Source organism: Chiloscyllium plagiosum, chromosome 14 (assembly GCF_004010195.1).
Source record: "Chiloscyllium plagiosum isolate BGI_BamShark_2017 chromosome 14, ASM401019v2, whole genome shotgun sequence".
Classification (NCBI taxonomy): Eukaryota; Metazoa; Chordata; class Chondrichthyes; order Orectolobiformes; family Hemiscylliidae; genus Chiloscyllium; species Chiloscyllium plagiosum.
This window is the reverse complement of record NC_057723.1, coordinates 69,213,799-69,240,233: the sequence shown is the minus strand read 5'-3', so window position 1 is coordinate 69,240,233 and position 26,435 is coordinate 69,213,799. Positions and strand designations below refer to the sequence as shown.

General features: G+C 44.8%; 1 protein-coding gene across 4 annotated transcripts in view; it reads right to left on the bottom strand.

Annotated features, from left to right (window-relative positions):
• The window catches only part of ebf1a (EBF transcription factor 1a), a 468,187-nt gene that overhangs the window by 185,661 nt on the left and 256,091 nt on the right, over positions 1-26,435 (bottom strand). For 3 of the 4 annotated variants that reach the window (XM_043703975.1, XM_043703972.1, XM_043703974.1), the window contains exon 8: positions 21,154-21,295. In XM_043703975.1, the coding sequence (XP_043559910.1) occupies positions 21,154-21,295 (142 nt within the window). The remainder of the gene's footprint in view (positions 1-21,153; positions 21,296-26,435) is intronic. The other variant, XM_043703973.1, reaches the window with a different exon arrangement.

Below are 26,435 nucleotides of genomic sequence, written 5' to 3'. Positions count from 1 at the left end.
TACAGTGCAGCGGAGGCCAAATGAACACAAGGAACTGGGCAAGACAGGTTGGCATAGTACTGAATGTCACTAACGTCTGGGTGTGCAATCGGCTCAAATTAATCATTTGGGAAAAGCCGGGTGGGGTGCATCTCATTTTCACTCCGCTGCCTTTCGTCCTTTTGGGCTAATAGTGTTCTCTCCACCCACTTTGCACAGTACAGAAGCGAGTTTTAAACTCTTCCCGTCCCTGAGGTTGCTTCACCCTCTGCAAACATCATTTTTCTTTCCAGCCCCTGCTACTGATAATGCCAGGGATTGTTTCACCATCAGTAAACTCTCTTGACAGCTCTGTGAGGCATTGCACACTCGAAACGGACCGGAGGAAACTCCGAAGACCATAAGGTCAGTGTCTTGATTCCTGGCTTTGTCACTGGATCAACAACAATTGACCTCCGAGTACCTGGGTTATCAAGTGAAAAGGAATCAGCCAGAATAGCTTTTGACTAGCCACTGGCTTCCTGCTGCAGAGGATTTAGGATTTCAGGTGAGGGTGAAATTGAGCTCACCAGTAACAACTCGATACAATTGGACAACTAGCAACAGGCTATTGTGGCACATGGTAGTGACCCTCCCTCTCAGTTAGAAGGCCTGGGTCTAAGTCTCATCTGCTCCAGAGGTGTACCATAACAAGCCTAAATGGGTTGGTTAAAAATATTGATGAACATGAAGACAAATTCTTTTAGAGGAAAGGAATTGGCAAAAGCTTTATGAAAGCCTCAAAAATGTTGACAACTCGAGACCAGCCCAGACACGGGACAAGATGTTAATCACAATGCCTCTACACATCAACACTAATCATAGTGTGATTAGCACAAAGATTTGTTTATCTGTCACCCCTTGTGCTGGATGTGTCATGTTGGCCAGACAGTCCAGAGACATCTCGAAGTTAAGATTTTCATTCTTGTTTTCAAATCTCGCTCAATGTTTTTGATCTCTTCCAGCACTACAGCTCTCCGTGATCCCAGAATTCCTCCAATTCCGGCCTAGCAAACATCTACAAGTTTCTACAGCCCATCACTGGAGGTTATGCCTTCAACTGCGGAGCCACTAAACATTGGGATCACTTCCTACACCTCTCCGTCACGCCCACCCTTTCCTCCTTTAAGAAGCTCGTTAAAATCTATCCAGGGGTCAGCCATTCAGCCCCTCAAACCTATTCCTCCATCCAATCAAATCAAGCCTGAAAAGATAGCCCAAATGTTGAGGGTCAAAATTAAAGGTCCATTCCTGGGGGAGTCCAGCGGCTCATTTTCCCAAGAATTATGTTGAATTTTTTCATTATAACTGTGCATGGGAGTTTATTACTCTGAATGTTCTATCAGCAAAAGCACTTGTATTCTTTGCATTTAATAAATCTTTTCTCTGAAGCAAGGAAGTGGCATTTGATTTGCCACTGAGCCACACAGCCTTTCAATTACCAGTCACTCTCCCTTACCTGGGATGTTAAGCATATTCAAGGCTCAGATAGACAGATTTTTAATCAGTAAGGGAATAATTGAATGGTGGAGTAGACTCCATGAGCTGAATAACCTGCTTCCTCTTCTATGTCTTATGATCTTATCAATCTTCCACTCCCTGCAATGGAGGAAGACGTTGGAGGATTTTCTTTACAGACCTATTGTCAAATGTAGAAACAAACTTATAGAAATATGCCTGGTCTTGAGGGTACTGACTATGTGGAAAGGTTAAAAGGATTAGGATTGTTTTCACAGAAGGAGACCTAATCGAAGATTACAAAACTATGAGAGGCGCAAATAGGGTGGATAGTCAGAGACATTTTCCCAGGGTTGAAGTTTCAATTACAAGGGAGCACAGACTCAAGGTGAGAGGGGGAAAGTTTAAGGGAGATGTGCAAGGGAAGTTTTTCACGCAGAGCGTGGTAGGAGCCTGGCACACTGCCAAAAGAGGTGATGGAAGCAGGCAAGTTGGTGACATTTAACAGGCATCTGGATGGTTATTGAATAGGGAGGGAATAGAGTGATATGGACTGAATAAGGGCAGACGGTTTGATATGGACCGAATAAAGGCAGAAGGTTTGTTTTTTAGTTTAGTTAGGTCAAGATGATTGGCACAGACTTGGAGGGTCAAAGGGCTTGTTCCTGCACGGTACTTCTTTTTTGTTCTTTATACCATGCAAGAGGCCATTCAACCTATCTTGCCTGGGCTGGCATTTTAAAAGAGCCATCCTATTCATCCCACTCCTTCCCTGACTCTTCCCAGTGCCCTCCCACCATCTTGGATGGCAACGTGAAATGCCTTGCAGTGAATGTCCATTAACATCTCCACCCTAGAGATTCAGTCCTACTGACGGCCAACCTGTTTAAATTTGTGGTGAAAATCCCCTCATTTGGGGCGGCATGGTGGCTCAGTGGTTACTGTTGCCTCACAGCACAAGGGACCCAGGTTCGATTCCAGCCTGGGGCGACTGCCTGTGTAGAGTTTGCACATTCTCCCCGTATCTGCATGGGTTTCCTCTGAGTGCTCCGGTTTCCTCCCACAATCCACAGATGTGCAAGTTAGGATGGATTGTCCATGAGAAATGCAGAGTCAAAAAGGGTAACACTGGAAAAGCATAGCTAGTCAGGCAGCATCCAAGGAGCAGGAGAGTCAATGTTTCGGGCATAAGCCCTTCATCAGGAATCCGACATGAGAAATGCAGGCTTACAGGGATAGGGTGAAGAGTTGGACCTTAGCAAGATGCTCTTCGGTGGGGGGGGTCAGTGGAGACTCAATGGGCCAGAGGTAGGTTCTTCACGCAGAGAGTGGTGGGTGCATGGAATGCACTGCCAGTGGTGGTGGTATAGTCAGAGACATTAGGGACACTTAAGCGACTGCTGGGCAAGCACGTAGATGGCAGTAAGTTGAGGGGTGCATTGGTTAGGTTGATCTTAGATTAAGATAACTGCTCCGCACAACATCGGGGGCCGAAGGGCCTGTAATGTTCGATGTTCTGCACTGTAGGCATCTGATGATTCTAAATTGTACCCATTTGCCCTCCGAGGCCTGACTTTCTGCTGGCATTCTGTGTCTGTGCTTGCACATGAAGAACTGCTGCTGGGAAGTTCTCCGTGCCTGTGAAACCATACCCCCAGCAAGGGGCAGTGGCTTCACGGGAATGAGATCAGATGAAAGAAAGCCATTGACTGCAAGAAGAAAAAAAGTCAAAGTCCTGGTATCTGGTGAGGGCAAAGAGTTCACAAGAACTAACCGTCTCTTAACAAATCACATTGCAGGCTGTCTCTGGGACATACAAGGCAACACACACATTACTGCCCATATCAACTAAATACAAGCACACACTCCTAATTATTTATTTTTCATCACCAGCAGCCAAACAGTCTCCTCCGGTGTAAAGCTCACACTGTTGCCTGAATTATTGCACATTATAAATAAAACCGGCCCCAGTCCAGTTGTGACATGGTGTTGTGTGTGGCCTGTGCTGCTGGGAGTAAAACTCAGAGCTGAGTCCTGGAGGGGTTCTGCCCTGGAGCCCTGACTCTTCACTCAGCAGTGTCAAAAGGGGCCTGGATGGGGATATGAATGGGAAGGATTGAGGGGGATATGGGCCAAGTGTTAAGATAGGTTAAGATATCTGGTCGGCATGGACAGGTTGGACCAAAGGGTCTGTTTCCGTGCTGTACATCTCTATGACCATAGACCCTGTAGCATGGCTCACTCATGAAGCTAGTGCTGGAGGTCAGTGCGTCCACGGGCTACTCTCCACCATAGAAATCGGAGGATACCCCATTTGCGACGGGGGGAGGATGATGGGGCCTCACCCAACATGTCCAGTCGTTCACCTCCAAGGCATTACTGTCAGAGGCTGGAACTCTACGGGAGAAAGTGAGGACTGCAGATGCTAGACATCTGAGTCGAAGAGTGTGTGACTGGAAAAGTACAGCCGGTCCATGAGCTTTTCATCAGGAATCAGGATGGAGGGCTCATGCTGGAAACATTGACTCCCCTGCCCCTCGGATGCTGCCTGACCAGCTGCACTTTTCCAGGGCCGCACTCTTGACTCTGCAACTGTCTGGGTCTGAGCGACCGAATGCACACCAAATGCTGTCCTGTGCAGGCACAGCAGGGAAGTGGGAGGTTTAACTCCCCGTTCCCCCATGCTGGGCTGAATTGGTTGCTCAGGCTGCAAATGATGCAATAGTTGGGCCACCCCACTCCCAGGCCAGGGTCTCTGCTCCTGATCTCTGTCCAAAGCCCCACCTCAAAGGCCCAGGCGCTGGGTTGCTAGAATCGGTCTTCACAATCAAACAGGCAAACATGCCAGTAGACAGCAACCAACTGGCTATTCACTGGGGTACCACGGACACTGACTGTAATGGAAGGAAGCTAACATGTCAATGCAGTGTAGAGAGATGGAATAACAGCTAAAGGGAGCACCACATCCAGATCTTACCAACCCTATCAAACTCTTTAACTGCAAAGCGGCAACCAGATCACCTGGATATTTCAAAATATGCGAGCTCTTAATGACTGTCAAAGTGAAGCAACAACAACTTGCAATTATATAGCATATTTAATGCCGGGGAATGTCTTGCGGCTCTTCACAGGACAGTCACCAACCACACTAGCATTCAAATGACATCAGGTAATGTCAGGACAATTTGGTCCAAGTCGTAATATTAAAAGGAAGGTTTTGAGTGAGGAGTCCAGAGTTTAGGCCCAGGCACAGTCAAAATGGTGGAAAGATTAAAATCGGAGATGGTAACGAGGCTGGAATTTGATGCGTGCACATTAGATAGAGATGCATAGCTGTTTATTCTGGCTGTACAAATACAGAGCAGATTACTTGGAGTTCCACTCCTTTTGTAAAGCTTTGTTCACGAAAAGCATGTATCAGGAATCGAGGGTCAGAGGTTGCCGTGCTCCATAAGATTTTCTATCCACTAATTTAAATTTGCAAAATCTCCCCGATAGAGCTTACCCAGGCTGACATTGAAAGCACACAGCTCTGCTGAACCCTCCACTGCACTGCCTATGTTATTGAGCAAGCGATTTGCATCTGGCGAGCAGTGCATTCCTGGTCGCTTGTAGCAGTAATGATACATAAACTGATGGAGCTGTTTCGAGCACACTGCCTGTCAGAATGATGTCCTGGCCTTGCCTGGATGTGTATGAGATCATTAGATAATAAAGTGTTAGATCAGGCCAGACTGACAGGGTCTGTAACTATCATTTCCTGATGGAGCAGAGCCTTTTAGTCAGACAGGAAGACGTAGAACAGAAGTTGTGCTTATTCTGATTTCTACTTCAAAGAGACTGGCCACTTTTAACACTCTCTGCTAATTTTCTCTCCTACTCTGCTAAAGGTGCTGACTCATGTTTTGGGGACAGGGAGGTGTTGCCCATGTGACTAGCTGTGGGTGGGTTGTTAAGATCATAGAGGACACCACAACCATGGCCTCGGACAATGGGGTGTGTCGGCACCCAACAACCGGGATCTGGAGAGATCACGAACACAACTAGAAGGCTCCCCAGTCAGCAGTCAAGACCATTAGACTAAAACTACACTCCATTAGGTTCATCCAGTGTCTCCACTTAACTGGTCAAGTATCACGTAGAACTTTTAAATCAGCCTTCTCGACATGTCTGGCCACTTCAACTATTAGTGTATGAATACTCCCAGGTTTTCTCTATTCGTTTCAACATGAAGTCACGATAGTCTTACCAGATCCTACGGCTACTCCCTCATCAGAGAGAGACAACTGGTGGTGGTTTTAACTTAAGAGGTCACCACACCTCAGACGAAGGGAGGGCTTGAGGAGCAGTGTCCTTCATTGTCACACCAGCTGGTGCAGGAATTGAACCCGTGCTATTGGGATCCCTCTGCATCACAAACCAGCCATCCAGCCAACTGAGCTGACCGACCTGCCCCATTACATCATTTCATTTATGCCGCCTCTCTGCCTTTGTCTTGCCAAAACACAGCAACTTCACGCCTCTCTACTGTGCACATGCCTGCCCGTTTATCTCACCGGAGATATTGTAGGACTTTATGGTGCACACTTGCTTGCCAGATTTACAAAGGTTCACAAATGCTACAGAAGTACTGCCCAGTAGCAACATACTCTCAATGTGAGGATTGCACATTCCGTCAAATTTTCACCTGGACCACTCAAGATAGCTCTACCCTTTCTCCCCACCTGAGTTTCCTCTCCTGCTCTCCAGAGGGGTTTCTCATCACCCGGGGCAGCCCTTGTGTACATACCCGTAGACGCCTCTCGTCCAGCACAAACTTAGACAGCGAGGGAGTCAGGCAGTTTCTGGAGGCTTTCACTGTGCTCTTATGCTTTATCCATCACCCATCCTGACCAACAAAAGTCACTGGATAGTGGTGCTAGTTTGCTTAATGTAGCAACTTTTGGGTTGCCTCCCGTAACATCAGAAACTGGTGTGAACATTGTGGTATTGAAGAATCTAACAGATGCTTCTTCCAACTAATGTGCACCAACATTACATTCCTCAGGCTAACCCTAAGAAAGTCACTTACAACAAAGGAGCATACCTCCTGTAGAGGATTATGCTTCAAACGATCAGAGATAAGATGGAGTCTGTGATCCCAGTGTCATGCAATGATACAGTGATGGTGACATGAGCATGTCTCTCAAAGGTATACTGACTTTAAAAAAACACACAGAAGGTACATTTTCCAGAAATCCAGAAATGGATTTTCCCCTTGTTTGACCCTGAACCACAGTAAATGATCACAGAGATCCTCATTAGTCTGACTGATAACAGCTATCCTAGCTCTGATTGGGTTCGTTCTTGTCTCTAAGGGTCCATACCAAGTTGAGCAATACATTTACTGTCCAGAGCCTCGCAGAATCGAAGGGAAGGTTATGGAATCCCTTAGCTAAGGAAAAATAATTGCATCTTTGAAGAAAACAAATGTACATTAGGTTGAAATTATTCTGCAACATTTTCCAACAAATCTTTAAATAATTGTAACACTGTATTTTGGAGCAATAATGCTGAAAGTTCTTCAATTGAGGGTTTCAGACAGTAATGCAATGCAAGGATACATCACTCTAATTGGTTTCACTAATGAATAAATCTATAAGACAAAGAAATATTGCTTCCCCAATTGTTCAGAAGAGATATATACACATATGTAGTTAAATAGAAATGAATTTGGATTAATGCATTAACTTGTAATAAATACTGAGAGTTACTAAATTAGACAGCAGGAAAACTGATTGTCCATTTCTCCTGTTTGGTCATCCCTCTCAGTTTATTACTACAACTGTTTGGCTGTGATTTAAGTCCCATTGAGTAAAGAAAGCACAATGAGTAATCAGCTCAGGAAATTCTTTAAATTATTACACCCTCAACAAGAGGGGAAAATAATCACTGATACTTTGCAGATACTGTCCAGACTTATTACTTCACATCACTGAGAGGGATTTGCTAGACTGGCAGCTCCATACAGAGATTCAGTTTGGGGAACCCTTTACCTCAGAAATGTACAAAACAGGAGCAGGAGTAGGCCATTTGGCCCTTTGAGCTTGCTACACCATTGAATACAATCATTAGACTCAGCATCCATTTTGCACCATACCCTTTGATTCCTTTAGACCGAAGAACTATATCTGTCGTCTTCTCGAAAACATTCGATGTTGTGGCCTCAACCACTTTGTGCAACAGGGAGTTCTATGGGCTTATCATTCCCCGAGTGAAGAAATTTCACCTCATCTCAATGCTAAATTGCCTTCTACTAGACGATCATGATAAGACTACATGAGTAGTGATGTCTTTCAGCTTCTCCCTGTTTAAAGTCGTGCAGGAGACTCCTCTCAGGCAAAGGTGAGGAAACTTGGAGGGGGAGGGAAAGGGAAGACTGGTAAAAAGTGGCCACAGTCCTACTGGACCACAGAGTTGCTCTCTCATTAGAGAAAGAGTCAACTGGTGGTGGTTTAACCTGAGGATCACCATGCCTCAGGCAAGGGGAGAGGATGAGAAGGCAAGACCTTCAGATAACCTCAGCCAGTGTGGGAATTCAACCCAGGCAACTGAGCATGGTAGCTCAGTGGTTAGCACTGCTGCCTCACAGCACCAGGGACCCAGGTTCGATTCCCAACCTCTGGTGACTGGCTGTGTGGAGTTTGCACGTTCTCCCTGTGACTGCATGGGTTTCGTCCGGGTGCTCCGGTTTCCTCCCACAGCCCAAATATGTGCAGGTTAGGTGAATTGGCCATGCTAAATTGCCCAATAGTATTCAGAGATGTGTAGGTTAGGTGCATTAGTCAGGGGTAAATGTAGAGCAATAGAGTAGGGGAATGGGTCTGGGTGGGATACTCTTCAGAGGGTCAGTGTAGACCTATTGGGCCGAAGGTGATGAAGGGCTTTTGCCCAAAACGTCGATTCTCCTGCTCCTTGGATGCTGCCTGACTGACTGTGTTTTTCCAGCACCACACTCGTGACTCTAATCTCCAGCATCTGCAGACCTCCCTTACACCTTGTTGGGTCAAAGGGCCTGTTTCCACACTGTAGGGATTCTATGATTCTAACTGAGTGGTACAGGTGAAAAATTTATGGATATCTTCAATTCTCACATCCAGAGTGTTTCGCCAACTATGAAGTACATCTGAAGCGTGGTTAGCCTTTGGAAAACTGGTAAGCATATGTATATCATAGCATCCTCCAAACAGCTCTGAGATAAATGGACAGGCACAAGGCACAAAATACTACAAGCCGAACCTGATACAACCATAGGAAAGACATTGCTGATCACCTTGTCCAGCAATCACCTATTACTGCTGCGAACGTCCACCTTCACTTCCACCTCCAACCCCTCTTTCCCCACCATGCAATCATCCACATCGCACAACTTATCTTTATATAGTGCCTATATAGTATATGTAGGTACTCCGGCCAGACGATCTGCTGTCATGGTATTGTTTGTCTATCTTGTGCCACCCGCCTACCTGTGGGTCATCTGTAACCAATATGTCAGATCCATCGTCTAACTATAGCAAATGTGACCCCTCTCCCTGCTGTTCTTACTCTATTGTCTAGAAGACGTCTCTGCAGCCTGCAAGCTCCAATCAAATATCCAAAAAACCCACATGTTCCTTTTAGTCTCGAAAGAGTTCCTTTTGTTCTTGCAATTTCAAGTATGACACTGAGATTTCTCAGACAGGTGGAGGTTACAGAGCTGGAGAGAGGGAGAGGCCAGAGAGGGAAATGAAAACAATGGTGGGAAGTCTAAAATCAAAGACAGTGCTTAACTAGGTGGGTACTAATGTAGGCGCAGGGGCAATGAGGGAGCTATAGTCTAAGTTAAAAGTTGGGCAGCGGAGTTGGGGATGACTTCGAGTTCATAAAAATAGGAAAATACAGGCTGACGTCAAGTGTATCACAATGATTGAATCTCTAGTACCAAGAATATAGGTGAAGGTTTTAGCACCAGGTGAGCTGAAGCAGGGAATTCTCTGGGGATACTCGACAGGAGATATGTCGTCTTATTAGTAATGCATTAGGAATGTGGTCAGATGCTCATCTCAGGGTCAAATCTAATGTCAAGTTGTAAATGGCCTGAGTTCGTGTCAGAGACAGTTGCCAGGGAGAAGGACGGGGTCAATGGCTCGGGGATAGTTTGTGTGTGTGAGACAGGGACCAAAGACAATGGGTGAATTTTCCCAAACTTGGGCCAATGTCAATTCGAAGGAGTTTCATGGAGGCTCTCCCCAGCAACCTTGCAGACGCAGCTTTCACATCACGAATTGCACATCCAGCCTCCCGGCACCTGGCTTGTGCACAGTCTTGCAAATGTGTTGCTGGAAAAGCGCAGCAGGTCAGGAAGCATCCAAGGAGCAGGAGAATTGACGTTTCAGGGATTCCTGAAGAAGGGCTCATGCCCGAAATGTTGATTCTCCTGCTCCTTGGATGCTGCCTGACCTGCTGCGCTTTTCCAGCAACACACTTTCAGCTCTGATCTCCAGCATCTGCAGTCCTCACTTTCTCCTTGTGCAGAGTCTTGCCCTCCGAAGAGGCAGGTCGGAGAAAGCGAGGAATGCCGATGATGGAGATTCGGAGTCAAACAGAAAGGCTTATAGCCGAAACGTTGACTCTCCAGCTCCTCAGATTCTGCCTGACCAGCTGTGCTTTCTCCAGTGCTACACTTTCCAACTCTCCGAAGAGGCAGCAGCACTCCCAGTGATGTGACCTCACAGCGTTTCATACTGTGGGCATTTTATTGAAACCACAGCTGCACACAATGTCAAACCCTGCCAGCCTGTTCTGAGGTAGCCACCCTCTATGTCCAATCTAGCAACAGCGGAGGAGCTGGGAGAGATGCAAGAGATGGGGACTTCTGGGACGTGGGCACAAGTGTGGAAACTGACGTTTCCGCAAGATATCACAAAAGGGTGACACGTCAGCAATAAACAAAAGGGGGAGGAGTGGGGTTGACTCAGGAATAATGGTGTGAGAGCAGGAAGAGAAACCATGTCTAAGGATTTACTGACTACAGTCAGAGGAATGAGAATGGAAGCTGAAGGAGAGTGGGCAGACCTTGTCAGCTCACCAGGGAGAGACTTTGGGCACAATTTGGTACCATAGGATAGAATAGGAGTTCCCTGATTGGGAATCTGGTTACTCTGGTCCAATCAGGGAGCCCTGGCTGACTTATATTTAAAAAAGCCATAATGCGCAAGTGCCAGTGTTGGACTGGGGTGGACAAAGTTAAACATCGCACCACACCAGGTTATAGGCCAACAGGTTTATTTGGAAGCACTAGCTTTCGGAGTTCTGATAGCTAGGAAGGAGCAGTGTTCTGAAAGCTAGTACTTACAACTAAACCTGTTGGACTATAACCTGGTGTCGTTTATTTATAAAAATATTTAAAAGGACAGGGCTAGAGATACCTGCCTCTGAAAGAGGCAATACTAACATCAAGGACTAAAATAAAATACAATAAAATACTAAAATCAATACCAAAATCAATAAAGGGTAATTTGGTGATGGATATCAGCCTCTATGGAGTTGTTTCAGTGGCAAGGGATAAACCTGGATTGGGGGGAGATTCCTGAAGAAGGGCTTATGCCCGAAACATTGATTCCCCTGCTCCTTGGATGCTGCCTGACCTGCTGCGCTTTTCCAGCAACACATTTTCAGCTCTGATCTGCAGCCCTCACTTTGTCCTTGGGGAGATTCAAGCCCAAAATTCCAGAAAAACACACACAGATATGTGAGGCTGCAGCACATTCAATCAGTTTGAATATGAAGGGAAGACTGGAGGTGGAGTGTCAGGCTGGAACAACTAGGGAGTGAGGGGTTCATTTTTAAAAGGAGGGGAGCAATGACAGCACAGTCAAAGGAAGAGGGACAGTACCCAAAACAGATGTAGCTGTTAAAGACATCCAGTAACAGGCAGAGATGCTGGATGGTCAGCATGAGAATAGGGCTGAGGGAGCCAGAAGTCATCTCATGGACCTCAGAGTGGGTGTGAGGGATAGTTGGAGAGAGGAAATATGGCCTGGTGGGCTCAGAAAAGGGGACCAATGATCAGATGGTCTAATCCACAGTCTTAATGGCACCCGAACCTACTAGATACATTTCCAATTTTTTTTCTTTTTCTGTACTGTTTGAATTTTTACTTTGCCTAATGACAAAGGCAAGTGTTGGAAGCACCAAACTTCACTGGGGGCAAGGAGTATGTTGAGAGTAGAAATGACTCTGCAAGACTAACATAAACGGGGTAACTCTGAACTCAGAGCCCCTGCTTTACACTTTACTTCTCCTCCATGGGACAAAACAAGACAGGAGGCACTGTCAAATGTCTTCCAACACTCTGTGGCCTGCATTGCGATAGCGTCCAAGACCAAATGCAATTTGAGTGAGCAAGGTAGGACTTATGTATCAGTGGACTTTTGTGGTAAATGGTATATTAAATATCTTCTGAATGACTGAGAACTAAAGAGACTTCTGTGTGTTCAAACAACATAAATACAATAGGTGGGCGACTGACTAGTGTCTCCTTATATACCAACACAGTTTAGAAGAATTGTGTTACTGGGCTCATTCCATTCAGAGAGTATGGTTCTGCACAGCTTGATTTACTGCCTCTAAAAGACCAGTTATGTTTTAATACTAACATAGTAATAATAGCTGCTTTAATAGCTGACATGAATAGTCTGTTCCCTCCTAACCTTTTTGCAGCAGCCCCTGGTAAAAACTGAAAGATTTGCAATGAGCACCTTCTCTATTAGCAGCTGATTCAAAAGCTGGCTTAAAGGTTCAAATATGGAGCCATCAAACTACAGGCGCTATATAAATCCAAGTTGCTGTAGGATCTATTATCCAGATTTTAGCTGGCCGTTTTGTTTTCCCCCACGCTCTTTTTGAATGCTGACAGACTACTTGCTTTTCTTTTCAGATTTTTCTTTGACTTCATCTCCATAAATCACACTGTCCCAATACTACACAGGAACACTGTGACTTCTATTGTGTGTGCACCTTGCCGCTAAAGGGAGTTCACCTTTCAGATCTCCAAATACTGCATGTATACAATTTTGTGACTTTGCCTGACAGTTAATCTGCTGGGGGTGTACAAGTTGGACGCACAGGAATCAGTCAGTTTACTCTCATGTTTGTGTTATAATTTATGATGCGCCTACTGTTTTAAACAAACAGCGAGAGACGTGGTGGCTCTGCGGTCAGCATTGCTGCCTCACAGCGCCAGGGATCTGGGTTCGACTCCAGCCTCAGGAAATTCTGTATGGAGTTTGCACATCCTCTCTGTGTCTGCGTGGGTTTCCTCTGCGTGTTCCAGTTTCCTTCTACAATCCAAAGACGTGAGGGTAAGGTGGATTGGCCATGCTAAATTGCCCATAGTGTTCGGGAATGTGTAAGTTAGGTGAATTAGTCAGGGGCAAATGTAGGGGAATGGGTCTGGGTGGGATACTCTTCGGAGGGTTGATGTGGACTTGTTGGATCGAATAGCCTGTTTCTACACTGTAGGGATTCTATGATTCTAACCTACTGAGTTTATAAATCACTTTAGACAAATTGGTTATCAGACCATTATCATTAACATTAATTCCAGCTGAAGCTGACATTACACATCTTGTTTAAGTATGAATCACTCCAGGTCCAACTACACCACACGGTTTTGTAGAGGGGTGGGGGGAGGAGGTGACAAAAGGTCACTAGTAGCAAGTAGAAAGCCATCAAGACAATACAGAATAATTGGGTTTGCACTGAAAGATTCTTTGAATGATTTAGCATATTGATGGACAGTTAAAAATCAGGCAGTCGGTAGAATAGATTCACTATCTATTCCAGGAGAAAGTGCGAACTGCAGATGCTGGAGATCAGAGTCGAGACTGTGGGGCTGGAAAAGCACAGCAGGTCAGGCAGCATCCAAGGAGCAGGTGAATCGACATTTCGTGCATTCCTGATTTTCAGCTTATGCTTGAAACGTCGATTCTCCTGCCCCTCAGATGCTGCCTGACCGGCTGTGCTTTTCCAGCACCACACTCATCGACTCACCACACTCATCGATTGGCTATGAGAAGGGCAGTGCATTATGAGATTGTGGACATCTTAGGTGACCAATGGCAGTTGGGCGGCTTGAGTCATGTGATAATATTGCCAGGAACTTATCCAGCTGAAGTTGGCAATCCTAGGCAGCACTATTATGTTGCGTTGTAACGAACAAGACATAGAGAAGATTCTTAGGGAGCTTGACAGGGTGGATGTGGAAAAGTTATTTCCCCCTGTGGGAGAGTCAAGCACCAAAGGAGGGCTGCACATTTCAGATAGGGAGAAGGAGGAATTTCTTTTCTCACAGAGTGGTAACTCTGTGGAATTCTTTACTGCAGAGAGCTGTCAAGGCTGGTTCATTATAGTCAAAGTTGAGATAGATAGACTTTTAATCAGTAAAGCAATCAAGGGCTATAGGGAAAAGGCAGGAAAGTGGAGTTTAGGATTGCAGGTCAGCCATTATCTCATTAAATGGCAGAGCAGACTCATTGGGCTGAATGGCCTACATTTTCATCCAATGGTTTTATAATTTCCTATTTGACAGAATATGGATGGGAGGAATTGGTGAGTTGCTTTTATTCATTCACAGGAAGAGAGCATCAATGGCTGGGCCAGCATTTATTGCCCATCCCTAATTGCAGTTAAGAGTCAACCACATTGCTGTGGGTCTTGAGTCACACGTAGGCCAGACCAGGTAAGGATGGCAATTTCCTTCCCTGAAGGACATTAGTGAACCGGATGGGGCATTATGACAATGGTCAATGATTTTACGCTCATCTTTAGATTGTTAATATCAGATTTTTGCCGAATTCAAATTTGAACCTGGGTTCCCCAAACATTACTTAGGTTTCTGGATTAACAATCTGGTGATAATACCGCTCAGTCATTGCCTCCGCCATACTCAGTCAGAAGATAGCCATGGTTTTATGACACTTAGTTAATTTAACAAGAACAAAACATTGTATCTTTTAAGCATCTTTAATGTCATAAAATGTCTCTAGGTGTTTCAGATGTTATAAAACAGAAAGTGTGCTTCCTGGTTTAAACCTTTCCTGTTCTGACAACTAGCACTGGAGTTTTTCCATCTCCGCTGTCTAAAAATAACTTGTAACAATTTCAAGGTTAAAGAAAACGTAATACACTCAGGAAGGTACTGGGAATGATTTTAGCTAGTTCACATCCACGGTTCAAAACTAGTTATTATTTTGTCATTTCCAGGGCACGCTTATGTGTAAGTTAGTGTAGGTGGATGATGCAAGCAAGTGGAGACGATGTCAGGAGCCACAAAGAAAATACCATCTAATAAGGTCAAAACAACCAAAAACAAACTGCGGAGAATGCAATTGACCAGATAATGTTACATTCCTGTAACAATGACAAACAGCACTGATGCAGTTTGCAAACGATCAAGTGAGAAAGGATTTGTGTGTTTGAGTGTGGGCGTGAGCAAATTTACAGAAGGAAGACGTGTACCAAACAGTTTGCTACAGACTGTAATCTCACCTTATTGTGAAGAATGGGGTCGGTGTGTGCGTGAGAGAGAGAGAGAGAGAGAGGGATTGTGTGTGTGTGTGAGTGTGTGTGTGTGTGAGCATTCCTCCCAGAAAACAGACCAGTATAAATACAATGCATTTGCATATTGATGGGGCATCTTGTATGAACAGGAGATTGGTGTTGTTCGAAGCCAAGTAAGAAATGATAGCAGCTCCATAAATGGAGGCACAGGCCAACATTAGTTAAAGGAACAGGGTCTTTTCTGCTTGTGCAAACCAATTGCCAATGTGTATCAGGTACTCAGCTTCAATGTACTTGAGAATGAGCCTTGAAACATCTCCCATCCCACTAACATTTTACATGAACTTCAGAGTTGACTTTAAAACAGCGTCAGCAAATTAGCAGAATATCTTACAACACCAGCTGACTTACAGGAACAAAGGGTTCTAACAATTCACAGTGTGATTTTTTAGCTTTAGTTGAATAGAAGACACTGGTGGGGTGAAATGAGTACTGCGTCTCCTCATTTACATTGGCACAACTGAACCAGTTTGCCAGCTCTGACAGTACTCCAGCTGCCTCAGGACTGGGACTGTGTGAAAACAACGCCCAGCAGCACTGAGCATGCTGATCCTCCAGATGTAGCAGTTCACAGGCACCTCACCTGCAGAGGTAAGCAATGAACATCTACAGGCTACAGAAATGGCATTATTGCTGGACTATTCATCCAGAGACCCTGGTGATGTTCTAGGTTCGAATGGTACAATTTGAATTCAATGAATATCTGGAATTAGGAGTATAATGATGGCCATGAATCCATCAGGATAAATGCCCTTTCAGGAAGGAAATCTGCCATCTTTACCTGGTCTGGCCTATACAGGTATAAATGACCCACAGCAATCTATCAGCATAGAATCCCCACAGTGTGGAAACAGGCCATTTGGCCCAAAGAGTCCACAGCGACCCTCCAAAGAGCACCCCACCAACATCCACCACCCCCCACCGCACAACCCTGCATTTCCCGTGGCTAACCCAACCAGCCTGCACATCCCTGAACACTATGAGCAGTTTAGCATGGCCAATTTACTGAACCTGCACATCTTTGGACTGTGGGAGGAAACCAGAGCACCCGGAGGAAACCCACGCAGACACTGGGGAGAACGTGCAAACTCCACACTGACAGACAGTCGCTCAAGGCTGGAATCAAACCCGGAATCAAACCCGGGTCCCTGACAATGTGAGGCAGCTGCACTATCGCTGAGCCATCGTGCCACCCTTAATTGACACTTAACTGCCCTCTGGGCAATTAGGGATGGATAATAAATACTGGCCTAGCCAGTGACACACACATCCCGTGAATGAATATAAACAATTTGGGAAAGGCACCAGCACTCAGCCAAGTCCTGCTCTCGCCCTGTACCTCCCAGCAGAGATGGGGCAGGCGAAGTCATAGAGTCCCTACAATGTGGAAACAGGCCTTTTGGTCCAACAAGTCCACACCGACCCTCTGAAGAGTAACCCACCTAGACTCATTCCTTTACCCTATAACTCTACATTTACCCTGACAATGTACCTAACCTACACATCCCTGTACACTACAGACAATTTAGCATGGCCAATCCACCTAACCTGCATATCTTTGGACTGTGGGAGTAAACCAGAGAGTACCAGAAGGAAACCTACGCAGACATAAAGAGAACGTGCCAACTCCATACAGTCACCCGAGGCCGGAACCGAACCCAGGTCCCTGGCGCAGTGAGGCAGCAGTGCTACCCACTGAGCCACCATGCCGCACCTTACTGAATGACTTTAACCCCACCCTACCCTCAGGCACCGACACCACGAGCAGTGCCTCTCCTGTGGGTGCCCCTACACGCGGGAACGGGGAGTCACATCATGTGGTATCTTGGCTACAAGATCGTTGTGTGGCACAAAGCAGAGAAGGGAGAGACAGCAGGTGAGACTCCAGGCCTAAATGAAGACGTCTGAGCTTAATTTTACCCCATTTTCCATCCGGAATGCTACACAGGACAGAACATCAATTGCTGTGTGCAATCGCGGAACTAGACAGCAATCCCAAAAAATCTGAAACATATAATTTAACTCTGTGGCAGTGAAAACTCAAATGAAATTCCCCAAATCTTTCCCTTATCCATCTCCAATAATCGAAACCACAGGAAGCTGTAGCATAGATCTCCACCAGGACCTTTGTCAGCCCTTTCAAACTTTATCACGGTTTCATGCACAGCTCACCATTTGAAATGTCTAATTCTTATGAAACCAGGAGGGTATAATTGTTTGCCTAATTGGGATAACATATCAGTGCATTCTGCTAATTCAATCTCATTTGCCTATGCCAATTACGTTAATAACAAAATAGACTTTGCTCCATAATAGAAGTGCATAAGAACAATCTTTATAAAACTTGAGAGTATAATTGTTATGCCATTATGGATAACTTATGAAAAAATTATGCTAATTACATCTAATTTACATATGAAATTGAACCAATTAGAACATAATTTTCCCTTACACGCAACTTGAGAGAGCAGGTATGGCCAAAACGCTCCTAACTTTCATGAAATAGAGATTAAATTAACTCTAGCCTTTTTTTTTTAAACTCTGGCTTGGCTATTTGTGGGGCACCATGTTTGGCCCTACTGAACAAAATGTCAGTTGTACAACCTGATAAATCATGAGGTATGTGGCCCTTGAGTCAATTAGATTGGAGCTTTGGTTTTAATAATCACGGTTTAAAGGCCTAATCTAGGGAATCTGGGTGCATCATTTAGTCATGCAGTCCCAAGAATGCTGTACAGTAGGAGGTGCCATCTTTGTCTCAGATGTGAAACCAAGACTCAGTCTTACATGCAACCATATGAAGCAGGATTTGGCCATTCAGCCCCTCAAGCTTGCTCCACCATTTGATAAGATTGTGGCTGATCTGATCTGATAGTGGTTTCCGCCACTATCCAAAAGCAGAGCATTCCCATAAAACCTTGCGTAAGCCGAAATGGCATGTAGCGAAGAAGCATTAATTTATAACGGGAAAAATATTGCCTTTTCTTGTAAAAGCAAAAATCCTCTTTGGATTTCTTTCGGTTCGCGAGAACAGGTACTAATGTAGCTCTTTCGTAAAAGCCAAGTGGCGTAAAGCGATCTTTCAAAAATCAGGGGATACCTGCAACTGCAAATCCATGTTCCTGCCTAGACCCCCTTTGCTCAACCAGAATCTATCCATCTCTACCTCGAAACTATCTAAAACCTCTGTTCCCACTGTATGTTTAGGATGAGCGTTCCAAAGATTTACAACCCCTTGATAGAAAAACATCTCTTGTTTTAAATGGGTGACCCCTTTAGTTTTAAGCAGTGACCCCCTAGTTCTAGGGCGAACACCCTCTCCAAATTTCCCCTGGCAGTGTCCCTCAGGATCGCACATGTCTCAATCAAGTCCGCCCCTCCTCTTCTACACTCCAGCCCAGTCCGTTCTACTTTTCCTCATGAGACAATAGTGGCAGCAGGTTCACAAAAGAATCAGGTCATTATCCGAAGCAGAAACATTTGCCAGTGTACAGGAGAAAAACTGGCAGTGGCATGAGATGAAGTGCTTTTGCAGCGAGCTAGCAGATTCTCAATGGACCTAATGGCCTCCCTCTGTGCTGTAACCATTCTACGATGAACTATCATTATTTCCCTTAAAGCTGTTTATAGGACCTCACTGTGTAAACTAGTTAATGTATTTCTTCACATGATAAAAGTCACTAAATGGTTCGAAAGTACTTGGGGGCCTGAAAAGGCAATATATAAATGGAACTTGCTTCTTTCTGTAATATATTGGATGCTTGGTTCTTCATTAAATCATTGAGTCTCTACTATATTGGATGACTGGATCTACAGTAGCTTGGATAGTAATGAAGGTGACTAATCATCACACGTTGCTTTGAAAGCTGAGGTGGTAATGGAAGTGGGTAATATAAAGGAACTAACAGATTCAGTTCCAGGTCTGTGTTATCTCAGCGTAGGAGCTAAGCTATTAGAGTTAGCCTTGGGGATAGTAGGCTGGAGTGGGAGGGAAAGGCCTCAGTGTTGGACTTGCTTGAAAATTAAATTTCAGTGCAGAATCAAGACGATTCCAGGACAAGAAAACAGTAAGAATGTAGCTGGAAGGGCTATGCAAGGAACAGCATTGAACTTAAATAAAAAAAGACAGAGAAAAAAGGCAAAATGAAGTGGGAGGGTGGGGGGGGGTGACTGTTTCAAGTCTGTGGAAATGAATGTTATCAATAGGAAGATGATTTTACACTGTTATTCTTGTTAGAGTGTAAAGCTGTTTCAACTCAGTAATATACAACAGGCATAGGTTTAGAATGACACGCAAGCGAAGGAAGGGTGATGTAAGAAAGATCTTTTCACACAGTCAGTAGTCAGGATACGAAATGCATTGAAATGTGGTGGAGGCAAGTTCAACTGAGGCATTCACGAGGGCATTGGAGGGGATTATTGGGACAGAAGTGGTGTGCAGGCTTATGGGGAAAAGGCAGGAGACTGACAGTAGGTAACAGACCAATGCAGGCATGAGGGGTCGAATGGCCTTCTTCCGCGCTGAAATAATTCTGTGATTCAGCGTGCACCTCAGTGTCTGAGGGGAAACATCGGTGAAGTGGTCTGTCCCCAGGTTCGAAACCAGTCAGGAACCTTAATGATGACAGCAAGCGAGTTGGACTGCAGCTAAATTCTTCAACAAGCCCCACACAGTTTTACAATTAGCCCTTACGACAACGTAACTCCCAACAAATTGTGGGTGGCACGGTGGCACAGTGGTTAGCACTGCTGCCTCATAGCGCCAGAGATCCGGATTCAATTCCCGCCTCAGGCGACTGACTGTGTGGAGTTTGCACGTTCTCCCCGTGTCTGCGTGGGTTTCCTCCGGGTGCTCCGGTTTCCTCCCACAGTCCAAAGATGTGCAGGTCAGGTGAATTGGCCATGCTAAATTGCCCGTAGTGTTAGGTAAGGGGTAAATGTAGGGATATGGGTGGGTTGCGCTTCGGCGGGTCGGTGTGGACTTGTTGGGCCGAAGGGCCTGTTTCCACACTGTAATGTAATCTAATCTAAAAAGAAATTTGCAAAATCACGATAGGAAGAGATACTCCCAGCTCCTAAACAGACCTGAGCAGCAGCAAGTCACAATATCCAGAAGTCAGGTCATTTCAAATAATCAATCCTTAATTTGTTTGTGTACTTGTAACCAATTGAAATTTATTCTTACGAGTATCGTACGAGACTTAAGGGGGTCACCTTTTGGGAAGGATCAAACACATTGGCACTCTTTCCTTTACCTTAAAGGATGACCTGATGGAGGTGCTGAAGATTATGAAAGGGCTTGATGGGGTAGGTATCGAGTAAATGTTTCCACCAGTAGGGGCTTCCCAAATGAGGGCTTTCAACATAACAGAGTCACCAATAAATTTGAGGAGGAATCCCAGACAAACTCTTCACCCAGCGAGTGGCAAGGACATGGATATCAAGACCATGGGGAACAGTTGAGGTAAATAGGTGCATTCAAGGGAGCATGCAGGTCAGATTAATGCTAACAGCACAGGGCTCAAACACTGTTCAGGCTGAATGAGAAGATCCTGCCACTTTGACGTGGTTTGGTGAATAATGGGCAAGGATCTGCCTTTGGACGGGGAACCCAAGAAGAAGAAAAAATTAAACCTACAAGGGAGGAAGGGATACAGGGTTCGAAGAAGGAGATCTGGAAAACACATGTGGCAAGCATAAAAGCCTATTTCAGACCAGTTATAGAGTCATAGAGATGTATAGCACAGAAACAGACCCTTCATCCAACCTGTCCATGCCGATCAGATATCCCAACCCAATTTAGTCCTACCTGCCAGCACCCAGCCCGTATTCCTCCAAACCCTTCCTATTCATATACCCATCCAGATGGCTTTTAAATAAGGGCTGCTTCTCCACCCCATAGTCTGTATAACGGTTGCCTAACCAAGGTCACAAACAGCTGTCGAGATGCAGCAACAGGAGCTCTGATATAAACATCGACAAACTAAGTGCTAGGGTGGGGAGATAAGCATTAACCAACGAAAATGATGTGCCTACCATGTTCCAGATAAGAGGGCGTACCTTCAGAGGGATCGAGCCTTCGAGCCCTCCGACCGTGTTTGGAGTTGTTGTGGACGAACATGTTGTCGGAAATGGCCAGCACATGGCCATCCACGTTCACCGTTGTCGAGACGACCACCTGGGGTGTGGAGAGATCAAAAGAGCCATTAGGAGAGTCACTTTGCAACGCGAGAGACAAAGGGCATTCTGGAATAAATCCCACCTGCTCAATCATGTTATTCTGGAGAAGAAGAAAAACAAAAGAAAACAAGCTTAGAGCTAAAACAAAATCAATTGGGAAACAGCATTAGAAGCCTGGGTAAGGGAGAAGGAAATGGAAATGAAATATTTTATCAGTAGAGTGAAAGTAAACCTGTAGCATCACTTTCAGAGACAGGTTAATTAAGGGAAGTTTAGGGCAGGTCTGGGGAGGATGTCTTTACACAGGGTAGCTGAAAGAAGTTTCAATAAAAAACAGTTGAAGTCTGGACACTCCAACATTTGAAGAAACAGCTCCAAGCAGAATTGGCTTGTTTTTTAGGGAAAGGGTAGTGTGAAAATGGAGGTTTCTCATCTGAGCCTATCTAGAGAGCATCTGTCCCAGTTGCAGTTGACCACTTTCAAGTACCACTGAAGTGCTGTGATATATCACTTAGCTGGTACACATGGCACAGGTTCACTGCTCAGTCAGCACGGAGATTGCTCAGCGCTCCTGGAACTCGGAGAAAGTAAGGACTGCAGATACTGGAGACCAGAATCGAAGGGTGTGGCACCAAGGGGCAGGACAGTCGACACTTCAGGCAATTCCTGATAAAGGGTTTACACCCGAAACATCGAATCTCCTGCTTCTCGGATGCTGCCTGAGTGGCTGTGCTTTTCCAGCACCACACTCTTTGGCTCTCCTGGAGCATTCCTGAGCCAGGAAGTGGAAGTTTGACTCCTGGTCAAAGTGCAGAACTCTCCTGGTTGCATGTGTACGAATTGGGCAAAGGTAGCATCCCATGACTGCACATCTTTCCCATGGCAACCATTCTGACTAAAAGCACAGAGAAAGCTGCAGAAACTCCACAGCTCTGGCAGCATCTGTGGAGAGAAAGAGAGAACCAAGTTAATGTTTCAAGTCTGGCATGGCTCCTTCAAAACTGTTCAGATTCTTCACTTCTGAAGGAGTCATACCAGACATGAAACATTAACTCTGTTGTTTTCTCTCTCTCTCTACAGATACTGCCATACCTGGTGAGTTTCTTCATGTTTCCCTGTGTTTCTTTCAGATTTCCTGTGTCGACAGTACCTTGCTTCTGTTAGCCATTCTAACTTTTTGTGAAGGGGTTCACAGAAGACAACACAGAGGTTGCAGACAGATGGGAATATTAATGCAAACAAATCAAAGAGTACTCGAGAAAAACGAGGGAAAAGGAAAATTTGTTGGAATTTTCTCACCTACTCTAAATGTCCACTTATCCAACACTCGGCAGCCAATACGGTGTCTGCTGAACTGCACTGGCTCCAGAATTGACATCATCCCGATTTTACAACCTTATCCATCACTGCACCCCTACATGCTCCCACACCCGTCCACCACACCTTGTTCTCTTATCTCTAAATTCACTTTAAACCTCACAAACCTCAAAGACTGATGCACTCCTCTTTTACTGGCCTCCTGAACATTTTGATCCCTCCAGCACTGGCAGTCATCCCTGAAGCCACCCAGAGCCTACATTCGCCCCTCAAGTGATTCTGCCTCTCTGACACTTTACCATTTTTTCAAACCGACCACTGCGAGGAAGGTTTCTCATCATGCGTCCTCAGGCTGCTGTGAAACTGTCCTATAAGGTTCATATGGACCGACTTGCAGTGTTTCAGTGCACTGAAGGCGTTGTACAAAGCCAACTTGTTTTTGAAGGCAGCATTCCACGGGCACTGGAAATTTTCTGTTCTCTTAAATCAAATGGCCTTTCATGTTTTGTAAGTCTAGACAGGCAATGTGAGCTGTCTGATGGGTAGAGGACACCCATCTCGCTGCCTCCTCAAATCCTCTGCTACTAACTCAAGCACACCTCCTGGCTGGGGTTGGTAGGCTGTTGACTTTTCTTCAATTGCTTTCCTGCCATTAAGTCCCACTTAGGCTGGTTGTAAAAAGAAATAACTTGCATTTTTCAACTTTCAACCTGAAAGCCAATGAAGAAGCACCCTTGGTGCATTGTGGGAAATGTGGCTGCCAATTTACACACAGCCAGCTCCCACAGTCAACCAAAGACTGCATCATTTCTTCGTGTTGGTGAATGCCCTCCTCCTACTCTCGGGCACAAGTGGTTTTGCATTCCACATTGGGAGGGAGCCAAATCAGACAGATACTTCCATGTGCAATACTGCGTGTTTTAATAACAGTCCATTTCAAAGGAAACAAACAGGGTGCAAGGCAATTAGGAATTTTCAAGGACAGTTGGAAGTCCTGATGTAGCACAGTCCAATTAAATTGGTGTGAACTTCAATGAGGCAGAACACGATGTAGCGACACAGGCTTTGCTCTGCATTTAACGCTGCACACACAATCGTGTTTATTTCGAAAGGCTCACCAATTTAGCTACAAACACATATGTGTTTTGTGCATGCCTTGGTCGATAAAACCTTGTGTTCTGGATCAATGCAGCAGAGGTCAAGTACAGAGGCACACAGTTAAGGAAACTGATTGAGGATGGTCTGTGTGTTGAAAGGGACAGTCCTCACACATAAACCCCCCTGTGATGCTCAATCAGTGGTGCATCTATTAATCCCAGCATAAAGTAGGGCTTCCCTCTGTTCAGCCAGAGCAGATGATCCATTAACCAATCAGCAGAACACAATTACAATTTAATACATCAAATATTTTAAAGGTAAACCCAGTTCTTCCTCTCCTGCGCAAATAGCAGCACTGTCACAGATTTCAAATAAGGTTAAGCCCCTGGAGTTTATCCAGAGTGCCCTGCTCTCCACTGGTAACATGTTACCTCAGCCAATCAGGTTTGAAAGTAAATTGAGATCATTTTGAATTTCAGTTAAAATTCCAAGTTTAGTAAAATGTCCACAAGTTATTTAAAATATCTTAAAGTAAATCAGAACTGTGAACATCTACCTTGTAAAGTATACTGCTGGTGACTCACTCTCTGTCTATAAAATACAGTCTGCTGGTGACTCTCTCTATAAAATACAGTCTGCTGGTGACTCTCTCTCTCTCTCTCTCTCTATGAAATACAGTCTGCTGCTTTTGCCCAGTAGGGATTTGGATTCTGGATATTTAAAGGATCCATAAGCGAGGGGCTAGGGAGAAACTTACACTTATGCTCACCTCCAGTTTAACAACGAAATGGGAGAAACTCCCACGAATAACCAGCTGCCTTATTGAATATAAGAATGTCGGAGTGCCAAACCTGGGAGCAGATGTTTAACCTCAATCCACTCAGGTGGGGAGATAAAGAAAGGAGGAAGTAATCTCTGTTTCTGACAAAAGCAAGGCTCCTGATGTGGCTTTTTTTAAATCCAATGTCGGAGTCACACTTGTCAACTATGAGTTATGAGAATCAACTGGTGTTTTCTGACTCATGCAATGGGAAAATGATGTGAAGATGTGGAGCTAGGTCGCTTCTGCAACCAAGAAGAAACAAGATATGTCTCTGGAACTCTCTTCACCAGGAAACAGTAAAATTAGAAATCAAGTATTTTTGGTGCCTCACTTAGATACTGAAGAGAGATTGACAGCTCCACCACAACTTATGGACAATATTTACAGAAAAGATGATTTCGTGGAAGCTTATGGTCAATATTTATTTACAAGATGGAGAGTCAAGGGTTTTGAGAGTTATATGAAGGAATAAAGAAATTCAGTCCAGGAATTAGAGTCTGTAGGGTGTCCTGGGACAGGCTACGCAAAGGCATGCCAGAGAACTCCTAGAGGCCTGGCACTCCAACCACAACACCATAAACAAACACATAGATCTAGATGCCATCTATCAACCCCTCAGAAAACGAACAGGAAATGACATCACCACAAACCCCAGGAACCCCATCCAGGAGAAAGATATAAATAGAAAGCAGCAGACAACAGCTTTGCTTCACTGAGAGGTCACCACTGATGATGTTACCTAGCCAGGTAACGAAATGTCTGGATATCAAACCTACAGCTCAGCGAGCAAACCTGCACCCTAAATCTGAACCTGAGTTACAAACCTTCACAAACCTTGCATTCAAACTGTTAGACTGTGCACACATCATGCAAATGGATAGACTTCAGGTTTTGACAGGTGTTCAATTTTGTGGTAATGACTCTCTTTTTGAATAAATGACACTGTTGTAGAAAGATTTTCAGCAGCACAATCATTTCCAGCTACTTCCATAAAACACGGTGGGAATTCTGCAGCGGTATATGGAACAGAGGACTCCGCAACTCCTGACACACAAAATTGCAGAGGGTCGGGTCATAGGTGGCTGTATTGAGAAGGAACCTCAGAAAGAGGTTGTGAGGCAGATCTCACCTTGAATAGATTTCCGAGTCAAAGGAAAATGCAAGACTTTGGTGAAAACTGGCAAAGAATAAATTCTAGAAATCCACGAGGAATAATTAATAATTAATAATTGTTCCCCGACTGATTTTAAATATCATGTCAGAAATTGTCCAAGAATCAAGTATTTGAGAAGACCCATGTCAGAGGTGGTTCTGATGATGAATATGACAAAGATGAACTTATTGCATAAGAGACTGAAGACTTCATTCAGCCCATGAATATCCTAGCAGCCGACGCACTCAGTTGTGCTGTATTAGGTAAGGTCTGCACCTCAACAATGTTGGGACTGACTAACTAAACTGTCATTAAGAAAAGCCTGGACAAAGCAGATTAAGAAGAGAGGCAAAGGGTATTGAAGAACCCTCCATCCTTTTGATTCATGGTTGATATTGTGTTCCCAGCTTTAAAGAGAGCAGTCTTCCCATGTGAAATTGGAGGACTCTGTCATCCTATCAACAAAGATGTGGTTCAGAGTGACATGTCTTTATAGTTGAGTATGTCCTTGATTAAAAAAGGCAGTTTAAATTGAGGCATTCAAGAGTGCATTCATGATTGCTGAAAATCCCCCTTTTGTACTGTAATAATTCTGTGATCTGAAATCTGGGCCTGACTTGTTGAGGTAGAGGCCTAGTTGGTAGTTAACATCTGTGGCTTGACTCACAGTTGGGACTGAGGCCTAGTTTTTTTTTAGATTAGATTACTTACAGTGTGGAAACAGGCCCTTCGGCCCAACAAGTCCAC